Genomic DNA, 20758 nt, shown 5'->3' with positions numbered 1-20758 from the left:
CTGCAACTGCAACTGCAACGAACCTGCTTTGGGGGGCCCAGCTTGCAAAAGGTTGAGAACCCCTGCTTTAGAGGATGATACCTCTGGAGGACACAAGGACGCAGCCTTGCGAAATGAGAGATGTTGACCTTTGACCTTGTAAGTACTCACTTGCATATTTTTGTTCTTTCAAAATTATAGTTTGTGTCACTGACAACACTAATGACACAACATCAAAGGACAGATATATATATATTTTTAATGATTAGAATTAATAAGTAATTATTTGGTTTTTCATTTGTATGCATTTATTAGGCCCTATACTTGTGTTTTAGTGGTTAACTAAATAAAAAAAGGAAATGTTTATTCACCATGCAGAAGAGTTAAACATAGGGAGGGGTACATGTGGTTTTTCAAGTACAGATGAAATTCAAATCAATAAAATGTACAAAACTATGAGTTGCGTATTAATGGCTAAATCGGGAGGATTTTTCCTTTGGAAGCGTTTTACATGCCTGTAAAGTGTAGGGACAGGATTGTGACCATATTTTGAAAGTGACCCATCTTCACCCTGCTTCGACTCCTCTCATATAGCTCTTTATAGGTGTGTTTGTTGCGATTTTTAAGCCATGATCATTTTGTGGTTGTTATATTAAAGAGATGACCAGATTCCTTTAAGGGTGAGAGTGATTTGTTTTACGGCCATTGGCGCCCACTGCTGTCCAAAACATGTACTGCCTGCTGTAACGTACTTCACAAAACTTCAGCTGTTGCGTTTCAGAAAGTGTGTTTTCTATTCATCTTCCTACACAGAATGCAAACGCACTTCTTACTGCATTCAGCAGAATGTAAAATGGTAATAATGCATTTATAAACGTAAGCGTTTCGCTTTTAAACGTGTTTGACTTCAGTCGACGCGGCTCGCGTCACCGATCGACATGACGTCAAGTACCGCGAGACCGAAACCTGTGCGTTATGACGTAACGTGCATGTTTCATTAAGCGACACGTTCATTTAGAGTTGCGTGTTAAAAGGTTTACCATTTAAATGTAGTTTTGACATTTTCAATCAAGTTTTATCGGTTTGCTAAAACTATTGACAGATCAGTGTGTAGTTTTAAAGAATTAATTGTTCTTGGAGGATTTGTAAGTCTGTGTCTGATTCAACCTAAATAATATGAATTGCAAATAAGACTGGAATTTTAAAAATATCGATTATTTGTTTGTAGTTAGAGTTTTTGCTTCATGTTCATTGTAGTATTATCATTTTATTTTAAGAGGTTTCGGTCATTTTAATTCAATTTTTAGCCGTTTTAGTCATTTTATAAGGTTATTTTTTATGTTTCTATATAAGATCAATTAAATTTTAGCTTATATTTAAAACCTTAGAGCCTTAACCTTATTTCAGTTTATTTATGTGGCAACATATACACTTTTCGTTAAGTTTTCCAATAATTTTAATAGTATAATGATAATACGTTTTAATTGGAGTAACCGGAGTAAAAATAAATCTCTTTTTATAAATGACATTGCACCAGATTCACCAGAATGAAGTGTATTTTGAAGCAACATTGTTCTGAACGCTAGGAGGCGTCATAAGACTGTGGACGTCAAGTGTCAGGCCGAGCACTTTAAAGTTGATTGACAGTCTACAAAAGTGTACGTTTTTATCCAGAAAGGACTAGAAATGACCAACTCCACACATTAACACTTGCAAAGGATATACAAATATACGCAAGAACAGCTATGATAAGTAGGACAGCTTTATCATGACGGCACAAATCTACAAACACAGACACGTTAAAAAACATCTTTATTAATACCTCTCGTTCAAAGAAATATAAAACGTTATATCTATATTTACAGAGCATAGTTTTTGCTTCAAACAAACAGAAACAAATCCTATAAATTGAAAAAATATCCCCTGCTGTGACCATTATTACATATTGTGTCAGCAGTAAAGAAAATATTCCTCTTCATCTTTCCATAATAATCTGTGCAAAGAAAGAATGCATATCAAACATACGGTGTCGCTGCTACATTAAGGCAAACCCCTACAGGAACAATACACTTAGGAAACGCCTTGGTAAAGTGACAGTGGCAATAACATATATAAAAAACTTTCTTATAGATTTCTTTCCCATGTCTCCTACACAACAAAAAAACGTAAAGTTCGACATCTCCTAAAATGGTTAGCATCGCATTGACAGATAATTCAGTACCCCTCAAAAGCAAATCAATAGTTGAGAATAATAGTGAAATTATAAAAGCTTTACAAGCACAAACCTTCGGTCAACACAATCCACTAACTTCGATTCATGGAATATTTAGGGAACGTCCCCTCAGGATTTGGAGTGTCGGTCATAGATGCTGCGAATCTACATGTGAACGGAGGATCAGTAGTTTGACAAAGTCCTCTACTCAAAGTGCTGCAATGTTTTGCGGCCCTTGCCATAAATACCTCTTCATTGGCATGAAAACCACGAAGACCTCAAAACAACTTAAAACTTAAATACACTGCAAAGGGAACATACTGAAAGTGGATATTGCATGTTAAAAGCACGACATAAAATTCAGTTAAATTCGGTCCTCGTCACAGGGCAGATTTGTGCGAGGTATGAGACAAATATAACCGTCTGAACTCACTTTATGCTACAGAAAACAAAAATCAATAACAATAAAAAACTTTTCAAAAGTACAAACAAACCTTTATCAGATCAACTGATAGAATTAATTTAAGAGACAAATATCCACATGAAAAATGAACGTCAAACAGGGTCTCCATGGTTTTAAAAACAACATTTGTCAGGAGTGACCCAACCAATACGAGGAGACGAAGTCAAATGTAATAAAAGTCCTGCGGACGACCGGTAGGCCAGCTTAGTTTTGGTAGATCTTCTCACTGGTGGAGTAGTCATCAGTAGTGCAGGTGTGGGGGGCCATTCCTCTGTGGATGGGTTCAGGGCTGTTGCCGCCGGCGATGGTCAGGTTGAACAGACTGGTGCATGTGGGCAAGTACACATGCTGGATGTGTTCGACCTCGGAGCGACACACCGGACATGACTGCAAACACAACATCATTTCAAATAAGTTAGTTGGTGCAATATATGAATTTCAACAATTTTTTGTTCATTACAGTAAAATGTTGTAAAATTCCTAATTATTATATTTTGGTAACACTTAATACAATAAGGTTGTACTTGTTAACATTAGGAAATGCTTTAGCTGACATGACAATGAGCAACATCGTATTTCAGCATTTATTATTCTGGTTATGGAACAAAACTTATTGAATTTTTTTATACTTGACTATCAACTTCCATTGTTACGAAGCAGCTGTACATGAAACAATTTCAAAAAGTAAAAAGAGAGCAGTAACATGCACTAAGATTCATAAATGCTGCAGAGACGCATACCCTACGCCCAAGGTCTAGTGCAGAAGTTAAATCCGCCTGTAGTAATCATAAAGACACCGATTAGTTTGCGCAGGCGTGTTTGATCCGGCCTGGAGCTAAACTCTGCAGGAATGCGGACAGACCTTGCAGACCCCTAAGCTACAGGAAAGTGCACACTCTCACCTGCAGCTGTGCCGCACAGTTCTGACAGCAGACCATGTGACCGCAAGGGCAGAAGGCAGCGTCGATCTCCTCCTCGCAGCACAGCATGCACAGCAGCGCCTCCCGCAGTTTCTGAAGTTTCTCCTGCAGAAAACGACTCTGCTGACAGCCTCCGCAGTCCAGTGCCCCCTCGTGGTCACGAGAAGGCGAACGGGACGGCGGCGTGCGCTCCCCCGGCCTCGACATGTCCACGATACCCGCGTTGTACAGCGCACGCCTGGCGTAGTCGTACACTTCCTTGGACGTGCGGCGAATGTCGAACACATACTTCTTGCCCATGTTGACGTTCTCGTTGAGGAAAAGCGAAGCCAGGTGACCCTTGAAATCTCGGCTGTACTGCATCATGACGGCGTTTGTCACGGTATCACATCTGTCGGACAAAAAGACAAAAAAGGTTCAAGCATGATAGCTTTAGCGCATTAGCTGCTCTGTGACAGCGACAAAACCAGAGATAATCCAGCAGCATCCATTAGAGATAATGGGTTCCTGGAAAGGTGCTGTAGTCGTGGAAACCAAGGATGGTGAAACTTGTTAGATATCAGAGCACTCACAGACGGAGTCCTCAAATGACTTGTCAATTAAAGTATATATCTGGGGCAGGAGAATGATGTAACGGCACCAGAAGTAGCCAAGTAGCAAAGCATGATGTCGTATTACTGGACGCATGCAACACTGCTGCTCAGTTTCAGCGCAGTTAATGGGAACATACGTCACTACAGTACAACGACTTTCTCTGGTATCTATTTGTTCTGTCAATGTCCCTCAGGTTGGACACAGGCTGTGCTTAGGCATCATAAAAACAAATGTCACAATGCCACCAAATATCAGATTTTCACTACTTCATTAATGTGGCCTAAAGAATTCGTGATAACAATATTATCACTGTCTATTGAAATAAAAACATTCAGTCAAATTCATCATTTATTTTGCTTTGAGCATCGAATTTTTGATTTTGGTATAAAATATGCCATTCTTTTTTGTGCGTCTTGCTGCGTTCTAACATCGCGCAAAGTAAGCTAAAGTTGCTCTCCTACACCAATGAAACCATTTCCAGAGAAAGTCTAAAACAAAAGATAATCCTGTACTGGAACAGAACAAACAAGGACAAAACCTCTTGCTTTTGTGGCTCAATTCAAATGAACAATCCAAACTGCTGAACCGGTTCATTTCCACCAAGAAAACGCACAACAGCAAAAGAACATTAACAATAACCAGGCCAAGAGGAGATTACTTTCTCTGTGATGAGGTCTATAGATATTTTTGAGAAGGTCAGACAATGCCTGTCAGATAAGTTAAAGCAGGTTAGGTACTTGGGCTCCGTTCCAAAACATCCGGATCTGCATAATCTCCAATACACAGGCAGCTGCCTTCCAAGACATCATCCTAAGGATGTGTTCAGAGGGGCTGTTAGGAATGGGTGCCCCTTATTTCGACACACGAAAAGTGGTGTTTTAAAGCTGCTTGACATCTTTCATTCACGCTTTTCAGTACTGAATTAAACCTAATATTTCTCTTGCTTTGTCTGACATGTTGGATTTGTATTAAGCTCATCACAGTGCATTATGGGATGTCTTGTATGGAGTTCATAAGGCACGTGGCACTAAGAGTGACAAAGCATGTAAATAAGGCGGAACAAGAAGCACATCAAGAGACATTCAAGGAATGTAATGCATCATTGTGAAGATATGTGAAATAATTGATCTCACCTGTAGAAGGCATGAGTCTCTGTGATGGACCGGTACAGCCCACTGGCTGCCCGATTGCTGATCAGCTTGAACAGCAGGACCACGCTATCACTTGTTTCCTTGATCACGGTTAAGTACACACTCTTTCCTGATTGCGTGGCAATTTGTATTATGGGATAAGATATCCTGCAATGAGGGACAATAGCAAACATTAAATGAATGGGGATTATTGCTGCCATTGCATACTCTCATTCAAAATAGGGAGCTTAAATAGTTTTCACCATTTTTGGGGTTCCCAAAGAAAGAAAATCATTCATATTTGAAAGAAAAATGTAACTTTCGATGTTCTTACCTGTTAACCATAGTGAAGTCTTCTCGACAGATGGCGATGCCCTCTGGTCCCACTCCGATAGCCGACCGCTGTCCTTCCGCGTCCCGTGCCCAGTGCCACTCCACCCCGTAATGCTCCAGCAAGGACACCAGCTGTAGGGCCTGGTATTCCACAGAGCCCTGACTCAAACCCTCCAGAGCCTTGTGCTTGGATATGATACTGCCAAAAAAACACCACAGCGATACATTGAGTCTAAGAGGAAAATGACAGGTGGAGGCATTGGAAGGCTGTTCCTCTTCCCGGACATTATTATAATGAAAATAATAACAATAACTGTAGTAAATTATTTTGAAAATACTATTATTACTATAATTTATTTTCTAAATATTACTTATTATTAAATAACAATAATCATCGTAATTGTCATTATACTCCATAATAATAATTGATTGCTATTTTTATTAGTGTTGCTAACAGGATAATAAAAATTATAATCACAATCATAATTATTAAAAAATATTAATACTTTTTTATTATGTAATAATAAAATACAATATTATTATTATTACTATACGGAGTCATATTTTTTAATTAATATTTTGTAATTACTTGTTAAAAGTCAGGAGCGCTCTATTGAATGGAAAACACAGGTATCAAGAGTGGTACAATACATGCCCATATCCCTACCCCTTTATCTTCTTATCAAATGATAGATGAACAGATCAACTATTTTACGCCAGACAACCTCACATTCTCGATCCATAAATGACATGAATCATAAGATCTTCGATTTATTCCAAAAATACAGAGTTAAAGACGAAGACAATAATGAGATGTTGATGTACCTGTTGATGGTTGCTTGGTTGGGGTCGATGCCACACAGTTCTGTGTACCAGTACTTGGCTGTGTTCTGGTTATAGTCACCGAACTCTGCCTGCGCGAGGAGGGCGCTGAGCTCTTCGGCTTGTTCCGAGCACATCCGCAGATGTCCGCGATGCAGATCCTCTTTCACGTGCATAAAAAACAGGTGCCTGAAAACCAGAGAGAGCGCGAGACTGTTAGTTATGGATGAAAGCAGGTGGCTATATGAGCTTGTCGACAGGTGGTACAACACAAATAAAGTAAGAGCACACAGACTGAAGCCGTTGATGGAGAACTTGAATTACACAGACACGTCATTCATTCATTTACACTCGGGACCAACAACTGTTACCAACTGAGCAACAGTTCCCGAAAGGATACCATTCCACAACCGAAAGCGAAGCGGTTAAAAAAAGGGAAGAGTACAAACTAGGACGACCCAACGATCAATTGAAAACAACGATGGCTAAAGGAAAAGCAGAAATGATGGTTTTGATTTCAAATATGGTCACTTTCACTTCAAAAAACACCACATGAGGATATCAAACACGCTTTGTAGGTAGGCAGTCTCAGTAACCAATGTCGCTTATCGGTGTATGAAAGACCTTGTGACTTAACAAGCAGGCGTGTTGCACAAAGATAAGCCTGCCGGCTCCTACGATACACGTACTTTATTAGCAGGCAAATACTGACAAGAAAATGTAGCTTTTTAGTAGTTTAAGACAAAACAATAGTTTCATCATTTGAAGTCATCTTTAGGCCCCCAGATTCTAAAACACTGACTGGAAGGATTACTTGCCAGCCGTCTGCAGTGAGGACGTCAAAGCTGGTTACACTATAAACCCAACCCTTAGGTTACGCTTTTAAACCACAGATCACGAAACATCAACATGCCCTCCGTGATGACGCTTTGAGAGCAAACGGAACTGATGTTTACCCCCAGCGTGCTTCTGTTCCCCCGGCCAACAGAGGATCATGAGAACATCACGCTCAAGCCGGGAGATATTCCCGCTCCGCGACCGCACACATGCAATGACTTTCTATCAAAACAACAAACAGCGCGTATCAGTTCGCGCAGTGCTCCCCAAGACGATAAATATTTACATTGGCCGCTTCATCCCCCTCGCGCACTCTTTTAATCCAGAAGGGAAAAAAGAGATGGAGGTGGATTCATGGGCTAGACAAATAAACAAGACCTGCAGTCTGACAAAGGGAGTCTCGCCCGACCTGACGAGCCACTTCCTGTGATGACATCATATTCATGTGATGAATTACCTGGCAGGCAAAACAAAGGCAGCTGAGGGGAGGGGGCAGAGTAAGGTTACTGGCAGTCAAACACTCCAGGACTGAAGCGGCACCAGTTCAGTCAAGCTTGTTGGGCGACTAATTTTAGAAACACGCAGCTGTGCTGATGTAACCAACTGGCATCAACAAGCTGTGACACACAATGTGCTATTTCACTGCGATTGCACCAGTATTAAAAAGAGATAGTCAAAAACGTTCATGAACGATGGTAAAAACACACTTTTGTCCGATTTTAAACTTCATCACGTCTCCATAGCCCATGTCGGGGAAATCAAGAGAGCAGTTCACGAAATGAGTCACATTTGTCTCACCAACTAGCGCCGTGCATGTCAAACCAGAACTCGCATGAAATTATCACCCTGTGAAGTAAGTACTACAAAAATATATGATCATTACAAAAAAAGACCCACCCCAAACCTATGGTGCACAAGTGGATTCCCATAAAATGTTGAGTGAGATTCATACGAATTAGCCATCTTGTAAAATTGTTATGTGTTGCTTAGATAAGAAATCCACACCCATATTCTGCAGTTTACACGACGAACACATTGCATTGAGGTGTGGCAAAACGTCTTGAATAAAATAAGTACTCCGCACCTAAAGAAGTGCTACGAGTGAAACTGCTACTTGATTAGCCTAGCTTTGAATTAGCGTAAATAAAAATATCCAAATGAACAAATCTTCACTTCTTTGCTCGAACAACCCTAAAAAGGATTTCAAGAGTGAACCAGAATAAGAGATTCACTTGCAAAGAAAAATATATTTTAACACTACAATATTTAACGCTGGATTGTGTAATAAACTACTAGAATAGTCTGTACCTTAAACTGACAAGTAGGTCATTGCGTGAGTTTTGCGAAGGATGTGCTAGAGGTTTCGGCTTTATGTGCCATGCACTTTCTGCAGAATTTCTTCAGATGAATCTCATGACGGTCAGAGGGACAATCCTCTAAATAACACTAAAGAGTTCAAAGTGTATGGCATCTTTACCAGTCTTACTTTTGCTCTTGGTGGCTAAAGAGCTCGGTATACTTTAGGGCAATTAACCGCAATCGTAAATTTTGGCCTTCAACAATTACAAAAACAAAATGATCGAGGTAAAACAATTATTGTGCCGCATTCCATTTTGCAAGAATTCTCTCTTTTCTTGTAGTTCTTTACAGCAGTTCAGCTGTGCTATTTCTTTACATCAATTTTTGAGCGGACTTAGAAAAATAAAAGCTTAAAAGTCTGCGAGTTATCGTGTTAAAGGATCGTGATTTCCATCTGAAACAAAACGAGAGGCTTCTGTCTGAAGATTGTAACAAAGCTAATACGCACAGGATTTTCATTTTTGTCCGGCGCCCTTTCAAACAATGTGGTTTCAGAGTTAGTCAAATAACATTGCTCTGAGGCGTGTGGCGAGGGTTACTAAGAGTCAACGAACTAAAGTAAACCCTGCCTCCAGCTCCGTGCACGACGTGTAAACGCTTCTTGTTAAACCTGAATGACATCATTTGCCTGAACTGGCCCCAAAATGTTTTAATTGACATATTTAACATTTGTTGAGCAAATGTCTCTGCCAAGGGACGTGTTCTGCATCAGATTTGCAAATAAAAATGGTATGGTAGACAAACCAAGATGCTGCGGGCAAAAACACCCCCACGAAAGCAATGTAAAATTGTATATGCCCAGTCAAGCCAGCCTCATTCCTCAGTTCATGAGAAGCGTAGGTTACTAGAGTTCATTTGCTCGGTGGTTAAACCTGTTCTGAGGTTAAAAGAGCGCATGTCATCCAGTAAACACTGTACAACGGAGCGCCAGATTCAACTCGATAAGTAGGCTGTCAGATAGACAGAAGAAGTTGCAGAGCTATGCATTTAAATCATTGCCATTTACATTTGGACAGACATGTGTATGTAAATGTTAAAATGTAAATATTACAACCAGGATGTTGAAATGAGCCAAAAACAGATAAACGACTCATTCATTATTCATAATCATGTAGCCATATGGTGTTGACTTATTTTTATTTAATCATATTGTTGTGTTGCAATTATGATGTATATTTTCACATTACAAATAAAATGGGAAAATAAAGAAATCTCTTTAATTGTATTGTATTCTGTAGGGAGAGCATTATTCTACATATCATACTGTGTATGACCCTTAAAACAAGTAATAAACTATTATTATCCTGACTCATGAATATTTTATGACACCTTATGGTCACCAACGATTCAATTGACAAATACATGAACGTTATGAGTGTTTGTTTAACCAATGATGCAACTGGTTGGCAGAGGCTTTTGTTTGGTTTAAAATCTATTGGTGTCATGCAGTCACAGACATTGTTTGTCTTCACACAGCAGAAAAGCTCAATGTTTTTCATTATCCTATTCTTTATATTGGAAGGCGAGTAAAGAGAAAACTAGATATTGCACCAAATAAAGAGAATTGATGCCATATGGAACCAAAAGGTTCTTCTAAAGAAGCTTTAACATCTTAAGAAACTTTGGGTTTTACAAAAGGTTCTCTGTGGTGAAAACCTTTCAGATAAGAGATTGTTCTTTAAAGAACCTTTGACCGAAAGGTTCTTCTATGGCATCGCTGTGAAGAACCATTTAATCACCTTCATTTTCATGAGTGTTGTATAACATATACAGGTGAGTAAAGGATTTTCACTTTGGTTGAAGAATCCCTTTAATGTTGTTTGGAAGCATGCGCACCATCTACAAAGCCCCAAAAAGTTGTTTGCGTTATTACTCCTACAGCTTATAAACAATCGTACATGTACATATCCTTCTGTGGTAAGGTGATCAGCAGCTTAAGGGGACTACTAGTGACCTTGTTGTTGGGATTTGACATGACGAGAGGTTTGTCTCGGTTCACGCCGACCCTGAATAACACCCAAGCGCCAATTCTAGCTGACAACACCCAGGGCTCTGACTGTGAAGATAACAAGAGCGGAGATCATGGTGGCGTGTTTTGCATATTTGGAGGCAGAAGGAAAACCAGCGGTTGCTTGTGTAAGAGTTGAGGATGTTTTCACAAAATTTGAATAAGAACCAAGAAGCCAGGTTTAAAGTAGAAGTGCACGATTGAATCTTTCAAGAATTATTTGTGGCTCTTCCAAAGACCAGAGTCGACTCTGCGGACAGATTAAGGTTTAAAAAAAAGCCCAACTCTTATTTAAAGTGTGCTGTGCTAATGGCGCTGGCCTCTGTGGATCAACGGGATCATTTGAGCGCTGATGAGAATGTTAAACACTAAATCCCTGGAAAACAATACAGTGGTGTTTATGGCATGTTGTTCATGCCAGACTTGTGTAAAGACTAACAAGTGCATAACTATGAACATGCAGCAATTGTCAAGGCGGACTACCAACAGACTATTTTAGCTTCCTCAAAATAACAAGCCTACACACTGAAAGCCACCATTTTTACACCACACACCCATTCAATTCAGCCGAGATGACAGCATTAAAGGAACAGTTTAGCCACAATAAAAACGGTCATCATTTAGTCACAGAAACTCCTCTGTGGAACACAAGATTATATTTTAAGAAATATCCCAGCGGTTTTGTGTCCAGACAATGGAAGCCAATGGGGACCAGTTTTGTTTGTTAACTACTGTTCTTCCAAAAAAATTACATAGGCTAATAAAACTTAAGAACGGGGCTTGTTGGTGCTTTTGAAAGAGTAATGCACAAAGTCCCATGTCCATTTCCAAACCTGGCTGTTTCCCCAACTTTAAAGGGACAGTTCACCCCCAAAAAGTCAATTTCCTGTTCATGTCATGTCATTTTGAACCTTCATGACTTTTTCCTTTGCAGAAAAGAAATAAAAACTATACTTTGAAGACAACGTTGGCCCCCCATTGACTTCCACAGTGTGGAAACCGCGGAGACATTTCTGGAGTTGAATGATGAATGACGTGAGGGTTAATAAACAATGACAGAATTTGCATGTTTGGGTGAACTATGCCTTTAAAATGAGTCTTACACAATGCTATCCGTCAAATTCTGCCTGAGCTTCAAAGCAAGCAAACGCCCTTAATAGTAAAGTTTGTTCCAATCACATTAATCTTGGAATCAGAAAGATAGCATTTTTAAGAGTGTCAGATAAGACTTGGCTTAAAGTAAATGTTTAAATGTGTCTGATTTTGCAGCTGCAGATCTGCGTGCAGATTAAAAAATAAAATTGTTATGGTCCCCAAAAACGAAATTTCCCAAAACATGGTGACAGCAGGTTTGTGGGTGTTTGTGGTCATAAGGGGGCTGGGGTTGCTCTGATCCTCAAAAGAGCTAATAATGCTTCAAGAAAGATTAGGGTAGAGATGTAATGGTCTAAACATTTCCAGGACACATTTAAGTACTGATGTAAACCAAGTAAATGTGCAGATCTAGACACATTCTAGTGTGATATCTAGAAATACTGACATTTTGGGATTAAAGTCAAAATTAGTGAGGCAATTGGGATCCCGCGTGTTAGTTTGTTCTGAATGTAAATTCTCCGGACTTCTGATTTACTCTCCTGACATAAATGAACAACCTCGATTAATTTTGCATCTATGTTATACTCTTGATTAAAAAAAAATTATGCTGGACAGGGTTTTATCAAGTACTGGTAGAGTTTAACGGTAATTAAAATATGACGCGATAATACTAAACATTGGACATTATCATCCCGGTAAACTAATAATTGTTACATCCCTAGATTTGGGCCTCAAAGCTTGTGGTTATCTTTAAACTTGGCCTTGTTTAAGGATTTTCCAGCCTGTAATTAAAACTGAAGTACGGATGTCCAGGCCTTGGAACCAGGCCCTGTTTGCAATGTTAATATTGCATCTAACTGGCAATAAACCACAAGCCCTCTGCTTGGAGAAAATATGAACATCTATTCTTGGAGGACGCATTAATGAACTTGAGAGGCTGTCATAACTGATGACAGAAGCGAAGTTTCATTGCTCTGGGTCTTATATAAGCAGCTCTACGGCATTTAGAGGCCTGTACATGGTTTAGGCCATCTTGCATAGTGAAAGGGACAGAGAAAGAAAGGATATGGACAGTGTGACGAGAGTTGCAGCTGTGGAAAAGAGCTGGATAGAGCAGGGGTCACTGCTAAATCCCCTCTCGTTTCCGAAATGTGAAAGGAGCGTTGGATTTGTTTTCTTTCTTACAATCGGCCAAGAGAGAGTGTGCTGTAAATTAATTATATTTTACCCAAAACATTTGAACTAAAAAAGGTACAATGATATAACCACAAAAACTATAGCTTTAAGACCAAAACCAACCCACTTACTTTAATACATGTTCTCAGTCTTTATGGCACGATTTTGCAGACACAGCTTAAGCCAGGACAATGCCTTAGACATTTTTATAATAGTTGAATTAAGCAAAGACATTTATGTCACTTAGATTACATAACTGTGTGTATTAACAATGGCACAGATATATATTTTAAGATATATACTGTGAGCGGTCTTAACTTGCCCAGAAATATTTTTTTTAAAAATCCCTGAACACTGCAACTGCCACAATACTTTTTAATAAGAGACAGCCTAGGCAAAATAAGACCCTCTCAAGCTTAGAACAGTTTGTTCCTGAGAGGCATGTGCGCGCACTCATGAGCTCTCTTTTAGTCATAAATCAACCCTTTGGTCCTTTGGAGTAGTACGGGACACTTTTTCCCCCCAAGGCTACAAAACGCTTTTTCAGATATAACATCAAACGGAGTACAAGTTACAGACACAAAATGATGAAAAAAAAACTACAAGCTTGATGTGCATGCACAACTCCACTTAAAACATTTAGAGTGGAGAAATCCAAGAGTTGTCAGGATGCATTTCTATGAGCTTGTGGTGAACACGTGCCAGAACTCACTAGTAGCGGTCGATGCAGCGCACAGTGGCAAACAGTGTCGAAGTAGGGGAAAGGTCATCGCACAAAGAAGGTTAGAGAATATGACCCCCGTGGCTGTAGGCTGGGAGTCATCACACATGCATGTGCGTGCACACGCACACCAATCCAAAACAGTGCCAAAGACGGAACAAAGGTCTGTTTTCATGCAATGGCAGACTGCGATGTACTCAGAAATGCTAGGCAGCCGATCAGCCACTGATGTCATTTCTGCATTTAGCAAATCATAACTCTTGCATTGTTGTTCACAATGAGAACGTGTCAAAGTTTACTTTTTTAAAAGCATTTATGATTCCAGGACATGGAGTAGGCAGTTTTTAGAGTACACTCGGCAGTATGCACTATGCAATTCTGATCTTTACCATTGTGCCCCATGTTGCCGAAGTCAACAGCGCTCATTTCTATTCTACAAGCTCTAATTTTCCACGTTTCCTCTATCAAATATTCAATCTCGGATTGATCAAGGCTTTGTTTCTCAGCACCAACACAAGAGTGAAGCTTCATCCCCCCACTATCTCAGATTTTCCTAACACGTCAGCTTTCACACTGCAAGCTGTTTTCATGACCATTTGGAACTCCATCCAGGGTGCCTTAACATCTTGAATTACAGTACATTACATGTGACAGCTCTAGGGGTGTGATGTCCCCTCCACCCTGCATAAAGAATCCTGTGGAAGTAAAGCACAACACGTGCAACTTTCAATTAACAGCCCGGGTTTCTCCCCAACATCCCTCAATAGCCCCCTCCATCTGTCAGTGACCCCCGCTAATCTCCCCCAGATCACCGGAAGACCAAGCAAACCGCCCACTGTACCAAAAAAAGCATCACAAATCCTCACAAAAGAACACTGTCCAGTAACTGAGAAACGGAAGCAAACGTACGCGCACATGCCACCCTGCAGAAGGGCCAGGCGGCTGTGGGAATGCCCGCAGGAGCTGGCAAACCATCGCATTTCACTTTAATGAAAAGAACCCAGCCGAGCTTGGAGTGAATTAAATGTCCTCGCTCCAAAAGGGAGCTGATGATTAAATAACAGCAACAGATACTGGTGGGGGAAAGGGTTCGACGTGGCGATGTGTGGGTTGCAGGTAGAACCACGTCGCTTGATAGCAAAACATTATGAAAATGCTGGAGAACATGAGCCACCCTATTAATAACATCAAAGTAGTAGAGAAAGTCAGAGAAACAAGCTTGTTAACACCTGTATCAGTCCGTTTTTACAGACAGAAACACATGGGATTGGCGTTCTGACAGAAAACTGGTGTAATTTCCATAACAAACACTGAAACTTGCAATTCAAATGATCTCCAGTTTTTGAGAGCTGAGCATCAGGAACAAACTTCTGATGTGCTTAAACGATTGTGGATAGACAACACACACCCATCACAAGGTTTCGTTTCTTTGAAATTCTAGTTGAGAAAACAAAACTATTCCATTTTTAAAAGGGTGTGTTACGAGATAAAGACAGGTAAAACTATCGTCTACATTTGAGGCATACCGACTACAGAAATAATTAACTTGTCTGTAATCCACGGTTAAAATAACTCATTTACACCTGAAGTGAAATGGAAACGTGTGCTATACGAGCTGTAAGTCTGAAATTAAATTCTTACTATGGTTACAGATGAATGAACAAGCAAAGCTAGTCAGTAATTCTATCACTCGCGGTTCATGTTAACCCATATGATGTTTCAGTCTGTAACTTTATCTTGTTTGTTACAAAAAACAAATTGCACAAAATTAATCTGTGGGCATTAACATTCAAGACCAGGTCCCCAAAAATCACTTATTGTAATACTGCATAAAAGAGCATGATGCGTGGTGACAGCACAGTCTCTGTGGGTTTGAGTATTTGAGCTGGGGATCGCATTGCCTGCTGCCGTTCGCAGCACAACGACCTAGAGTAACCCTCAGGGAGCGAGGTTACTATCGGACAAACCACTGTACTTGGGTAAAAACAGCTTTATAGGCTACCGTGCACAGTATTGCAGTTTCGTTCTCTCTCGCTCTCTACAAGGCGCATGACCTCAGTTGATGTTTATCTAAAAATCACTTATAAAACCAGTATTGCGAAATAAATATTTAATGTATTACATGCCCCAGATTTCTGCTGTTATATCTTTACACAGTCACGTTCCCAAAAACGGGCCATGGCTGAAGCGAGGCAATTCACATTAGATACAGATAACAATAGTTAAAGGAAAAACGCTCACAAAATATTCAAACACCCACGTACATCATAGAACATCATCTTTTTACTGTACTTAAACGGAAGTGTTTTGGTTGCCCGTAAACAACGCTTCTCTCATTGCTTCCTCAAACAACGATCATTTTATTCTCTGCACTGCGCACATCGGTCGTACCTCGTCTGCTCCTGCAGAATAAGATGAGGCTCCACGAAAAACTTCACTCGCAGCCGTAGTCTGCAGGGCGTGAGGTTGTCCATCTGCTGCGAGATTCTGTTCCTCAGGTTCAGCCACAGGTTTTCTCCTTTGCTGCCCGAAAACTGCAGCCCGAAGTAATCCACCTCTATTATTCCCAACTTCCGACATACCTGTCACCAAAGAGAAATGCAGCTCACTTATAACATCATCGAACGTTGCCAAGTACACAAGTCTATAATTCATTGGGACATTAATATTCGTCTTGTTTTAAGGATCATTTTACTGGGGAAAAACGAAATCGGCCACAATTGAACGTGGAAGATGCAAAGAGCAGTTTTAAGAGAGACTGCCTTGACAGTGTGTCCCATTTTACAGTTAAAGTGTAAGAAACTGTTATCGATTTACCTGCGCTCAAATTACATTTCTTTCACGAAAAAAGCAACCATTTATGTTGAAAAATTTTGTTTATTAAAAGAGCATAATATAAACTGTTACTACGGAAATAGGGATCAATCTGCAAATGAACCAACAAATAAATGGCTACTTTTCCCAGGGTTTAAACCTGACACAATGCATCTTCAGTCATAGCTCTGAATTTTTTTTATTTAAATGCGAGTACGCCATCCCCAATAGCCATTTCGTAAGCGAAGCCTTGCAAAGGGCATACATCTGTGCATGCAAGCATTCTTTAAACTGACGGATAAAATGATTACGCAAGCTTTTACGCAAACATGTGGTTGTCTGTTTAACATTTTAAAAACCTCTGACTTTAGGTGTGAATAGCTCGCACACCTCCATCCACGAGTCGTTCACATACGCGCTGAAGAGCGAATGAACTTTAGTAACCTCGAGCACGCCGTCAGAACGCACATGCAAAGAGAACGCTATTGTTTTGAGTACCCAAAACATCATCCCTCTCTCTAACATAACCTGCGTGTTTAAACGACAGCACCTTGCGCGTCTTCGTCATCGCGTCGCGTTATTTACCTCGTTTAAAAACAACAGAAATGTCTTGACGCGAGTCTGACCGTCTCGGCAAACGCCGTCGCGCAAAACCAGCGTGAACGCAACAACTCTCCGAAAGATCCCCTCGGTTTCCCTAAAATAATCTCACGCCGTCAAACATATATAGACCGATGACGGTATTAAATCTCCATCGTGCCTCTCGGTCAAACTCATTCATTCAGCCTCCGCACTACGGGGTCTTTTCTTCTCTCTTTATATTAACAGACGGACTCGCACGAGCATCACATCCATAAACAACAACAAGACACGTCTCATTCACGCCGCGACTTCAAAAGCGACGTTACCTTATTCAGACAGTCCTCTCCGTTCGCCTTCGCGTCCACTTCTATCTCCATAACCACCGAATCCGGTCGAGTGACATGGCAAAGCATTTTGGAGAGAGGGGTTCTGTCTTTGGTCTACCCGTCCTGTCCGTAAAACACTAAAAACAGCTCGCACTGTTGTCTTTCTAGACACCCTACATCAGCCCTCGGTCACTTCCCTCGAGCCTTCTTGTCTCTCTGTCTCTCAGCGCGTCTCTTCGCTGTATTAAACGACCACAATTTATACCCCGCCCACTCTCCACGCCAGCCAATCGTGGGCGGCACAGAAGTTCACTTAATCCGAAAATACACTTCAAGACATTTTGCTTTCTCAGTCTGGACTTGTTGCAGAACGCCTGCAGATGTGATCAGTTAGTGTGTTTCTATCTGAAGAAAAAGCCCGCAAGTGTATGATGTCTAGTTTTCAAAATGGTCATGAAAGTCTTGTAGTGTCTTCCAGCCATTAGTAGTGGATACCCAGACGACACTAGCGCCCCCTAGCGATGCTTTATGATAAACAGGAACATTGACGTTTAGTCATTTAGCAGACGCTTTTATCCAAAGAATTCGGAAAGCAATAAGCGATATGTCATATAAGAGCTTAACTTAACTTTAATAAGTAATGCATTGATTGATTAAGTTAAACCACATTTGTCTCTAAATCGAATTCACTTCTGTTGTTGTGTATTTGTGAATTTTGAGATAGTGCCTTAAAATTGTGTTTGTAATTTCTTTACCTTCTTTTACTCACTCGGCTGTCTAAATTTGAAACCCGTAGCCTATACTTAGTGCTTATGATTTTAGGACACATTAATACTTTTGACTTTATACATGAGTCACCCCTGGCCAATATTTCTTAAGTGAGAATACGGCCGTGCGCCAAAGCCTGTGATCTTGCCCAGTGCTAGAGGACGACTCAGATTATACTACGCATGTATGCATGTTTGGATCTCTTCCATGACAAGTGTGTTGACACTGACAGTAAGACATCGTCTAAAAAGCCTTTCTGAATGAATATTGAATGAGGAAATAAAAGTTGCTGTGAGAAAAATGTGAAAAACAAACTATTTTTAGCAAAAGCATCTACAGGCCCCTTCCAATCTAGTTCTGGATGTCATGTCGGACCTGACACAGCCCACAGCGATGGGAGTTGATTTTATGGTCCTCAGAATGACCTTTGCAGCGTGAGATTGACCAGGGACATGTGCCCAGCGGTCCTGCACCTGTTTCCAGACTCCAATCACGGTTCCAGAGAAACATCGCAACAGGAAAGTGCTTGAGGCTGCTTGAAGGGGGAAGAACCAAATGTGAGATGCCAACATGGATCTTTTCTGCTCACCGTAGCCTGCCCACACACTGCCAGTTCAGAACTCACCATCCACAAGCATTCACAGCTAAAGATGACATCAGTCTGAGTAAAGCTGGCTGCACAATCAACAAAGAGAGTCTAAGTGTACATGTGAGTGTTGATGTAAAAGTGCAGCTAGACATACTTTACCCTTTTTATTAAATAAGTGCATTCTAAACACATGAGTGCATTAAAAACACGTGTCTTAAAACAACACATTTTGTATGCAGATAAACACCCAAAAATGTAAATTCTGTCATCATTTACTCACCCTTGAGTTGTTCCAAATTTCTTGCTAAGTTTATTGTTCTGCTAAACACAGAGAAATATATTAGGAAGAATGTTTGTAACCAAACAGTTCTGGGGCACTATTGATAAAAAAAACTACTATGGAAGTCAGTGGTGCACCAGAACTGTTTGGTTACAAACATTCTGCCTAATGTGTATTTTGTGTTCAACAGAACAAAAATTAATAAAGGTTTATTTATTAAAATTGTTTTTTTGGGTCAACTACATCTTTAAGGACAACATTTTTTTTTTAAATGACAAAATGTGTTAAAGGTCTAATGTGTAATTTTTTGGAGGATCTATTGACAGAAACGGGCTAGTTCTATCTACATACACCGCGGGTCTCTTGCAAGGAATTCGCCATGTTGTTTCTACAGTAGCCCTAAATGGACAAACTGCTCTTTCGTAAATACGTTATCTCCTACAGCAAAGAAGCTTAAACATGACGACATCTTAGTTCTGTGTCAGCCGAAGGGGAAAGGTAAGTCCAATTCCGAACATTTTCGAGTACGAGTTGAGACCGACAAGTCAATGACAAGACCATTATAGGGAGTCAAGGCCTAGTCTTGAGACTTAAACACTGATCTGGCCTTTAAAAGGTAGCAACCTATACTAACATAAAGTTCTGAATTCGACTTCCCCCAAAAAACACCCCCGCCCTTTCACATGAGGGGTATCAGAGTTATGTCATTGATTGATAAGAATGTTATCTAATTCAGAAACATGTCCTACATGGCTAAACCGCACAAGGTGGTTATGTTTTCCAACTTGACTTTTAAAATAACCTCACGTTTAAATTCCTGTATTCCTGCCATTCCGTGTGCTTATAAAACATTTAACAAACAGACAGTTTGTGTTGGGGTTTGGCTGTAGGAGCAATATATTTATTTTTGCAACCAAAGAAATCACTCAGTGTTAGATCTCTTTTTTTAAGAAGGACATTTAAGACGCTTTATTAATAAAAATAAACAAATATTAAAGCTGCAAGCAGCATTTAGCGGGTTCAAGCACTTTTAAGGCATCTGAAGCATCTTTGCCTTCATCAAGTAGGCAGAGGACTCTCATCCTAAAACACCCAAGTGGACGATACTCCCAAGGCCTGAAAAATTATAGATACGGTCAGCAACGGTTCATAGACACTACGCATGATTACACACATATGCAGAAATAGTACACTTGAGGGGAATCATCTTTTCAGGTTCATTTGGCATCTATTTAAGAAATGATCCCGTCAAAATGCCTAAATGCATTGAGTTGCTGCCATCATTTACATTTACATTTATAAATTTGGCAGACGCTTTTATCCAAAGCGACTTACAAGTAGTTTTTTACAGTGACACATTACTGCAGAGCAATCAGGGGTAAGGTGCCTTGCTCAAGGGCACTTCAGTCATAACCTGCTGGCACTGAGATTTGAACCAGCAACCTTCTGATCACAAGCCCAACACCTAAATGCATTGAGATGCTGCCATGTGACTGCTGAGTAGCTATTTGGGTTTACATGCAATTAAACTGGTGTACATAATAAAGGTGAGTGTTAGTTTAGCAAAACAGCATCTAACAACCACCCAGACATGTTCTATATTTATAGATGTGTAAATATTGAGCAACGTTTAATGTATAATGCATTATATGTCTAACACTGTGTTCCTGTGATACAGGAAATATATCCCTTGTCCGATCACCATCATATTTTGCATGCTTGTTTAGTGTAAAAAGATGTATGATTGTAC

At 40.2% G+C, this 20758-nt stretch overlaps 1 protein-coding gene across 1 annotated transcript; it reads right to left on the bottom strand.

Moving 5' to 3' along the window:
• Positions 1-1774: 1774 nt before the first annotated feature.
• On the bottom strand, positions 1775-17869 carry mylipa (myosin regulatory light chain interacting protein a). Its single transcript, XM_079484220.1, has 7 exons — positions 17372-17869; positions 16041-16231; positions 6457-6642; positions 5633-5830; positions 5302-5466; positions 3557-3965; positions 1775-3041 (listed from the first exon to the last, which is right to left on the bottom strand). The coding sequence occupies exons 1-7, from the start codon at positions 17456-17458 to the stop codon at positions 2859-2861; spliced, it is 1419 nt and encodes a 472-aa protein (XP_079340346.1). The 5' UTR covers positions 17459-17869; the 3' UTR covers positions 1775-2858.
• Between the last annotated feature and the right edge of the window lie 2889 nt (positions 17870-20758).

This window comes from Barbatula barbatula, assembly GCF_947034865.1.
Source record: "Barbatula barbatula genome assembly, chromosome: 21".
NCBI lineage: Eukaryota > Metazoa > Chordata > Actinopteri > Cypriniformes > Nemacheilidae > Barbatula > Barbatula barbatula.
Note: the sequence above shows the minus strand (reverse complement) of the source record. Positions and strands in the feature narration are given on the sequence as shown.